Source organism: Somniosus microcephalus, chromosome 4, assembly GCF_052327205.1.
Source record: "Somniosus microcephalus isolate GS21.2 chromosome 4, FLI_Smic_1.0, whole genome shotgun sequence".
NCBI lineage: Eukaryota > Metazoa > Chordata > Chondrichthyes > Squaliformes > Somniosidae > Somniosus > Somniosus microcephalus.
In genome coordinates this window covers 175,901,892-175,911,151 of record NC_140990.1, presented here as the reverse complement: position 1 = coordinate 175,911,151, position 9,260 = coordinate 175,901,892, and the positions used below count along the sequence as shown (strand labels likewise).

The 9,260-nt window shown below is 47.3% G+C and overlaps 1 protein-coding gene across 1 annotated transcript in view; it reads left to right on the top strand.

Annotated features, from left to right (window-relative positions):
* Positions 1–475: 475 nt before the first annotated feature.
* Positions 476–9,260, top strand: part of LOC147120004 (flagellum-associated coiled-coil domain-containing protein 1-like) — a 132,641-nt gene continuing 123,856 nt past the window's right edge. Inside the window, exons 1-2 of the mRNA XM_085985494.1 lie at positions 476–564; positions 8,849–8,905. Of these exons, the coding sequence (XP_085841620.1) occupies positions 8,868–8,905 (38 nt within the window). The 5' untranslated portion in view covers positions 476–564; positions 8,849–8,867. The remainder of the gene's footprint in view (positions 565–8,848; positions 8,906–9,260) is intronic.

The window sequence follows — 9,260 nt, the reverse complement described above, 5'->3', positions numbered from 1 at the left end:
TCACAAGGAGAGATCTGAAAGCCCAAACTGCCAATCCAGGGGATAGCCGCCCACCCAAACTATGGCACTATAATATGGTTCGAGTAACATAGGATGTTGAAGTGTAAATAATTCGGGGATTCCAGCGCTCCCTTGTGATGTGACCAGCACACAGATTGGAAATCTCATGGCTTTGAACAGCTCTCAATGTTGCTCAACTGTTAATAGTCGAAGCAAACAAAAGACTTTATTTATTACAAAAGACTTTAGTGACCTCGCTCTCCTGGCAACAGCCAGAGGCCCAGCGTGACCCATCCCGAGAACAATGAACATCTTTACGACCTCTGGTCAAACTCTACCTGTTTATTTCATGGTCGCTGGTTACTAAGACTGGGAAACATTCTGCGGTCGCCGTGGTGACCGTTTGCTTTTTACACGCGGACTCCAGTCGATTTCTCCCTTTGACCACGTCGAGTTGGGAACTTCCCCCGCCTGGGTGCCGTGACGGTGCTGAGGAGAGAAACCGTACAGCCGATGGCCATCTGAAACCCCAGCAAACGGCCGGCAAGTTCTCCCTCTGTGAAGGTCAGTGTTCTCTGGCACTCAGGTTGGAGTTGAATCATAGCTTATAAATAGAAGAACAGCGATTCTTAATGTGACCCTGGACCATTAACTCAATCCGATAGTGGCATCAAGAAATTGTTTCCATGTGTTTGAGTTTATAGAATCATAGAATGGCTACAGCACAGAAGGCGGCCATTCAGCCCGCGTGCCCGTGCCAGCTCTCTGCAAGAGCAGTTAAGCTAGTCCCACTCCCCCGCCCTTTCCCCTAGCCCTGCAATTTTTTTCCTTCAAGTACTTATCCAATTCCCCTTTGAAAGCCTCGGTGGAATCTGTCTCCACCACCCTTTCGCGCAATGCATTCCAAATCCTAACCACTCGCTGCGTGAAAAAGTTTTTCCTCATGTTGCCTTTGGTTCTTCTGCCAATCAACTTAGATCTGTGTCCTTTGGTTCTCGACCTTTCCACCAATGGGAACAGTTTCTCTCTATCTACTCTGTCTGGACCCTCATGATTTTGAACACCTCTATTAGATCTCCTCTCAACCTTCTCTGCTCTAAGGAGAACAATCCCAGCTTCTCTAGTCTAGCCACGTAACTGAAGTCCCTCATCCTGGGACCATTCTTGTAAATCTTTTCTGCACCCTCTCTAAGGCCTTCACATCCTTCCTAAAGTGTGGTGCCCAGAATTGGACACAATACTCCAGTTGAGGCCGAACCAGTGTTTTATAAAGGTTCATCATAACTTCCTTGCTTTTGTACTCTATGCCTCTATTTATGAAGCCCAGGATCCCATATGCTTTTATAACTGCTTTCTCAACCTGCCCTGCCACCTTCAATGATTTGTGTACATATACCCCCAGCTCTCTCTGTTCATGCACCCCCTCCAGGATTGTACCCTTTAGTTTATGTTGCCTCTCCTCATTCTACCTACCAAAATGTATCACTTTGCACTTTTCTACATTAAATTTCATCTGCCACATGTCCGCCCATTTCACCAGCCTGTCTGTCTTCTTGAAGTCTATCACTATCTTCCTCACTGTTCACTATACTTCCAAGTTTTGTGTCATCTGCAAATTTTGAAATTGTGCCCTGTACACCCTAGTCCAAGTCATTAATATATATCAAGAAAAGCAGTGGTCCTAGTACTGACCCCTGGGAAACACCACTGTGCACCTTCCTCCAGTCCGAGAAACAACCGTTCACCACTACTCTTTGTTTCCTGTCACTTAGCCAATTTTGTATCCATGCTGCCACTGTCCCTTTTATTCCATGGGCTTCAACTTTGCTGGCAAGCCTATTATGTGGCACTTTATCAAACACCTTTTGGAAGTCCAGGTACACCACATCAACTGCATTACCCGCATCAACCCTCTCTGTTACCTCATCAAAAAACTCAATCAAGTTAGTTAAACATGATTTGCCTTAACAAATCTGTGCTGGCATTCCTTAATTAATCCACACTTATCCAAGTGACTGTTAATTTAGTCCCGGATTATCGTTTCTAAAAGCTTCCCCACTACCGAGGTTAAACTGACTGGCCTGTAATTGCTGGGTTTATCCTTACACCCTTTTTTGAACAAGGGTGTAACATTCAAAATCATGAGGGCCTGGACAGAGTAGATAGAGGAAACTGTTCCCATTGGCAAAAGGGTCGAGAACCAGAGGACACAGATTTAAGGTGAATGGCAAAAGAACCAAAGGCGACGTAAGAAAACAGATTTTTACGCAGTGAGTGTTAAGATCTGGAATGCACTGCCGGAAAGAGTGGTGGAGGCAGATTCAATCACGGCTTTCAAAAGGAGTTGGATAAATATCTGAAGGAAAGAAATTTGTAGGGCTACGGGGAAAGGGAGGGGGAATGGGACTAGCTGAAGTGCTCTTGCAGAGAGCTGGCATGGGCTCGACAGACCAAATGGCCGCCTTCCATGCTGTAACCATTCTATGATTCTATGCTTTGCAATTGTCCAGTCCTCTGGCACCAGCCCCGTATCTAAGGAGGATTGGAAGATTATGGCCAGTACCTCTGCAATTTCCACCTTTACTTCCCTCTGCATCCTAGGATGCATCCCATCCGGTCCTGGTGACTTAGCTACTTTAAGTACAGCCAGCCTTTCTAGAACCTCCTCCTTATCAATTTTTATCCCAACCAGTATCTCCACTACCTCCTCTTTCACTATGACTTTGGCAGCATCATCTTCCTTGATAAAGACAGAAGCAAAGTACTCATTTAGTACCTCAGCCATGCCCTCTGCCTCCATGCGTAGGCCTCCATTTTGGCCCCTAATCGGGCCCACCCCTCCTTACTACCCGTTTACTATTTATATGCTTGTAGAAGACTTTTGGATTCCCTTTTATGTTAGCTGCCAACCTATTCTCATACTCTCTCTTTGCCCCTCTTATTTCCTTTTTCACTTCCCCTCTGAACTTTCTATATTCAGCATGGTTCTCACTTGTATTCTCAACCTGACATCTGTCATATACCCCCTTTTTCTGCTTCATCTTACTCTATCTTTTTCGTCATCCACGGAGCTCTGGCTTTGGTTGCCCTACCTTTCCCCCTCGTGGGAATGTACCTTGACTGTACCCGACCATCTCCTCTTTAAAGGCAACCCATTGTTCGATTATGTAAGAATAATGAAGGACAGGAAAAGACCCTCTGGTCTATCCAGCCTGTCCCATGCAATTGTGATGCCTGTATCACTATGTATACACTCCCCAGCCCACCCAAAACCATGTGATCTCCTGGGAGAGGCAAACCGAAAAGCGAGGTAAAAACCCAAACCAATTTGGGGAGAAAAATATCTGGGAAATTCCTCTCTGATCGACCCTCATTAGGCTATCGAAACTAGTCCAGGAGATCACTCTGGCCCTGATAATTCCTTGCAGTATCTATTGTTGGTAAAAGGTGATCTCCACCCCACCCAGAAACCGGTCCAGCTCTCGCTTGAAGGAATACAGCAAATCAGCCTCCACCGCACAAGCCGGCAGCCTGTACCAGAGGTCCACTATTCTCTGAGAAAAGAACCACCTCTTGGCATCTAACCTAGATCTGGCCTTAGACAACTTAAATGCGTGACCCCTGGTCCTCCCTAACCTATTTGCTACAACCTATTTTATTGCACCCTTAACGTAGTAAAACGTCCCAAAGTGCAAACGGGAGTGTTAACAAACAAAATTTGACACCCAGCCACATAAGGAGATATTACGACAGATGATCAAAAGCTTGGTCAAAGAGGTAAGTTTTAAGGAGCATCTGAAAGGAGGCGGACAGTTTGAGGGAGGGAATTCCAGAGCTTAGAGCCTAGGCACCTGAAGGCACGGCCACCAATAGTGGAGCAATGGAAATCGTAGGATGCACAAGAGGCCAGAATTGGAGGAGCGCAGAGATCTTGGAGAGTTGTAGGGCTGGAGGGGGTTACAGAGATGGAGAGGAGTGAGACCATGGAGGGATTTGAACACAAGGATGAGAATTTTAATATTGAGGCATTGCCGGTTTGGTGCCAATGTAGGTCAGCGAGCACTGGGGTGATGGGTGAACGGGACTTGGTGCAAGTGAAGATATGGGTAGCAGAGTTTTGGAAGAGCTCAAGCTTATGGAGGGTGGAAGATGGGAGGCTGGCCAAGAGTGCGTTGGAATAGTGAAGCCTAGAGTTAACAAAGGCATGGATGAGGATTTCAGCAGCAGATGGGCTGAGGCAGGGGCCGAGTCTGGCGATGTTACAGAGGTGGAAATAGGCGGTTTCGGTGATGGAGCAGGTATGTGGTCAAAAGCTCATCTCCGGGTCAAATAAGACACCAAGCTAGCGTACATGTGGAACCTGACGTCGTGTTTTCGGATGATGTCACCAAGGGGCAGCATGTAGATGAGAAATAGAAGGGGGCCTTGGGGGAACTCCAGAGGTAATCAGGGTAAAAATTAGGAAGTTGGAAGAGAAGTCAAGTGCAATGTTCTCATCCAAAGGGTAATAGGGTTGCGGAGAAAGTTGCCAAGGAAGCCCATTGGAGATGACCATAGATATTGGAGCCGAGAGACATTTTGATATTTATTTGGTGGAAGAAGGGATTTAGTGAGTTGATAAAGAAGAAACCGGGTTGTTAGGCCCAATAGCCTCTTCCTGTTCCCATGCTACACTAGTACAAGAGTAAGGAACTTTTGCTACAATTGTACAGGGCTTTGGTGAGACACCTGGAGTACTGTGCACAGTTTTGGTCTCCTTATCTGAGGAAGGATATACTTGCCTTAGAGAGAGTGCAACGAAGGTTCAGTAGATTGATTCCTGGGATGAAAGGGTTGTCCGATGAGAAGAGATTGAGTTGATTGGGCCTATACTCATAGAGTCATAACGTCACAGAAGGAGGCCATTCAGCCCATCGAGTCCGTGCCGGCTCTCTGTAGAGCAATCCAGTCAGTCCCACTCCCCCGCTCTATCCCCGTAGCCCTGCAAGTTTATTTCCCTTAAATGCCTATCCAGTCTCCCCTTGAAAACATTGAGTGTCTCCGCTTCCACCACTTCCATCGACAGTGAGTTCCAGGTCCTCACCACTCGCTGTGTAAAAAAAGTTTTTCCTCACATCCCCCCCCTGTATCTCTTGCCCAAAACCTTAAATCTGTGTCCCCTAATCCTTGTACAGGTAGACTATCCTTTATCCGAAAACCTCGGGACCAGCCGAGTTTCGGATAAAGGAGAATTTCGGATTTCGGAAGGTGGGTCGGCGGGGGGTCGTGCGCACGACTTACGCTGACGCTCAGCGTAAGTCAGTCGGGGTCGGGGCCGGCGGGGTACGCGGGGGGGGGTCGGCGGTTGTCGGGGCTGGCGGGGTCCACGGGGGGGTCGGCGGTTGTCGGGGCCGGCGGGGTCCGCGGGGGGGTCGGCGGCTGGCGGGGTCGGCGGTTGTCGGGGCTGGCGGGGTCCGCGGGGGGGTCGGCGGTTGTCGGGGCTGGCGGGGTCGGCGGTTGTCAGGGCTGGCGGGGTCCGCGGGGGTGTCGGCGGTTGTCGGGGCTGGCGGGGTCGGCGGTTGTCGGGGCCGGCGGGTCCGCGGGGGGGTCGGCGGCTGGCGGAGTTGGCGGTTGTCGGGGCTGGCGGGGTCCGCGTGGGGGTCAGCGGTTGTCGGGGCCGGCGGGGTCCGCGGGGGGGTCGGCGGTTGTCGGGGCTGGCGGGGTCGGCGGTTGTCGGGGCTGGCGGGGGGGTCGGCGGGGGGTCGTGCGCACGACTTACCCTTTATCCGAACTTCCGCAACCGGAACCCTCTAAAAACCGAAGGTTTTTTCGTTCAGCGTAAGTCGTACGCACGACTTACGCTGAACGAAAAAACCTTCGGTTTTTAGAGGGTTTCGGTTTTCGGAAGTCCGGATAAAGGGTAGTCTACCTGTACCATCAACTAGTGGGAACAGCCTTTCCCCGTCTAGCATATCCAAACCCATCATAATGTTGTACACCATAATCAAATCACCCCTCAACCTCCTTTACTTTAATGAAAACAAATCCAGCTACTCCAACCTGTCCTTGTAACTAAGATCTCCCATCCCCGGAACCATTCTGGTAAATCTCCTCTGCACCCTCTCAAGGGCCTTCACATCCTTCCTAAAGTGTGGTGACCAGAACTGGATGCAATACTCCAGTTGTGACCTAACCAGCGCTTTATGAAGGTTCAGCATAACTAATCTACTTTTGAACTCAATACCTCTATTTATGAAGCCCAAGATCCCATATGCTTTGTTAACCACTCTCTCACTATGTCCCACCACCTTCAGGGACCTATGCACATTAACTCCCAGGCCCCTGTGTCCCAGCACACACTTTAAAACTGTGCCATTAAGTGTATATTGCCTCTCCCTGTTCCTTCTGCCAAAATGCATCACCTCACACTTCTCTGTATTAAATTCCATCTGCCACTTGTCTGCCTATTCTGCTAGCCTTTCTATGTCCTGTTGCAGTCAATTGGTATCATCATCACTGTTTCCAACACCCCCAAGTTTGGTGTCATTGGCAAATTTAGAAATTCTACTCTGTATTCCAATATCCAGGTCATTTAAAAAAAAGCAGTGGCCCCAGCACTGACCCTTGGGGAACATCACTGTCTACCATTCTCTAGTCTGAAAAACAGCCATTTACCACAGCTCGCTGTTTTCTGTCCTTAAGCCAATTCCTTATCCAAGCTGCCGCTGACCCACCTATTCCATGAGCCTCAGTTTTGTTAACCAGCCTTATATGTGGTACTTTTCAAACGCCTTCCGAAAATCCATGTAGACAACATCCATTGCATTCCCTTCATCAATCCTCTCTGTTACTTCATCAAAAAATTCAATTAGATTAGTCAAACACGACCTGCCTTTTACAAATCTGTGTTGGCTCTCCTTAATTAGCTTAAACCTCCAAGTGCCCATTAATTTTTTTCCTTGATTATTGTTTCTAAAACTTTACCCACCATTGATGTTAAACTGACCGGCCTGTAGTTACTAGGATTGCCCTTATTCCCTTTCTTGAACAATGGCGTCACATTTGCCATTTTCCAATCCTCAGGCACCTTCCCCGCATCTAGGGAAGATTGGAAAATTATGGCAAGCCCTTCTGCTATCTCCTCCCCCAGTATACTCTCTGGAATTTATCATAGAATCATAGAAAGTTACAGCACGGAAGGAGGCCATTTCAGCCCATTGTGTCCGCACCGGCCAACAACGAGCTATCCAGCCTAATCCCACTTCCCAGCTCTTGGTCCATAGCCCTGCAGGTTACAGCATCCCAAGTGCACATCCAAGTACTTTTTAAATGTGGTTAGGGTTCCTGCCTCTACCACCCTTTCAGGCAGTGAGTTCCAGATCCCCACAACCCTCTGGGTGAAGAAATTTCCCCTCAAATCCCCTCTAAACCTTCCCCCAATTACTTTAAATCTGTGCCCCCTGGTTTTTGACCTCTCTGCTAAGGGAAATAGGTCCTTTCTATCCACTTTATCTATGCCCCTCATAATTTTATACACCTCAATAACGTCTCCCCTCTGCCTCCTCTGTTCCAAGGAAAACAGACCCAGCCTATCCAGTCTTTCCTTATAGCTAAGATTCTCTACTCCCAGCAACATCCTTGTAAATCCCCTCTGTACCCTCTCTAGTGCAATCACATCTTTCCTATAATGTGGTGACCAGAACTGCACGCAGTACTCTAGCTGAGGCCTAACGAGTGTTTTATACAGTTGAAGCATAACCCCCCTGCTCTTTTATTCTATGCCACAGCTAATAAAGGCAAGCATTCCGTATGCCTTCTTAACCACCTTATCTACTTGCCCTGCTACCTTCAGGGATCTGTGGACATGCACTTCAAGGTCCTTTTGTTCCTTTGCACTACTCAGTGTCCTACCATTTAATGTGTATTCCCTTTCCTTATTAGCCCTTCCCAAATGCATTACCTCACAATTCTCTGGATTGAATTCCATTTGCCACTGTTCTGCCCACCTGACCAATTTATTGATATCTTCCTGCAGTCTACAGCTTCCTTCTTCAGTATCAACCATACAGCCGATTTTGGTATCATCTGCAAACTTCTTAAGTTTAGAAGAATGAGAGGTGATCTCATTGAAACATATAAGATTCTGAGGGGGATTGACAGGGTAGATGTTGAGAGGTTGTTTCCCGTGGCTGGAGAGTCTAGAACTTGGGGGCAATGTCTCAGGATAAGGAGTCGGCCATTTAAGACTGAGATGAGGAATTTCTTCACTCAGAGGTTTGTGAATCTTTGGAATTCTCTACCCCAAAGGGCTGTGGATGTTGAATTGTTGAGTATATTCAAGACTGAGATAGATAGATTTTTGGACTCTGGGGGAATCAAGGGATATGGAGATCGGGCGGGAAAGTGGAGCTGAGGTCAAAGATCAGCCATGATCTTATTGAATGGCAGAGCAGGCTCGAGGGGCCGTATAGCCTACTCCTGTTCCTAATTCTTATTTTCTTAAACACTATGTAGAGAAAGTTGTAAACAACAGCGCTTGTCACTTGGTTTAAAGCTATGAATCAACTCTTTTCAAAATATTCCCTTTTGGAAATTCAATCCATCAACAGTTTAAATAAGTCTAGATGTGTCATTGAAAGAGATGGGCTAAAATGGCTTTTCTTTCATCCCATTCTTGGTGGTCACGGTGGTGTCTTCTGTCCTACAATGAAGAAACAGAAATGACTCTCCTGCTTCTCACCCTCCCCCCAGCCACATATGGACACCTAAGGATGGTTAAAAAGGGAGAAATTAAAACGCCTTACAAAAACACTTGCATTCTCATTTAAAGGGCTAGGTTCTAAATGTTCTCTAACCATTAATTTTTCAGCGTGGCTGAACCTGATATTATGGACTCGTTGTGTGGTCCTCCATCGCCTCAGTCTGGGTAAGCTTGGGGAGCATTTAATTACTGGCTGGGACAGTATCGAGGAGATTAATTAATCCTGTTGTTTAACCCAGTGTACTATTTGAATGTCAGTTCAGTTCTTCAATGACCACTGGCATCAGTAGCCCCTCCAAACCATACCCTGGTGATGTCATCTGCGCTCACTGTTTAAACGAGAACGAAGATGATGTTCCCGATTAGTTGACTCCTGCAGCTGGCTTTATTTTCAAATCAATGTCCTGGAAAGATGCACAAGTGTTGCTCCTTTAACAAAGTTAGCAAGGCCAAAAAAATGCAAAAAAACACTTCTAGAGAAATAGAATTGAAAAGCAGAGAGGTTATGTTAAACTTGTAT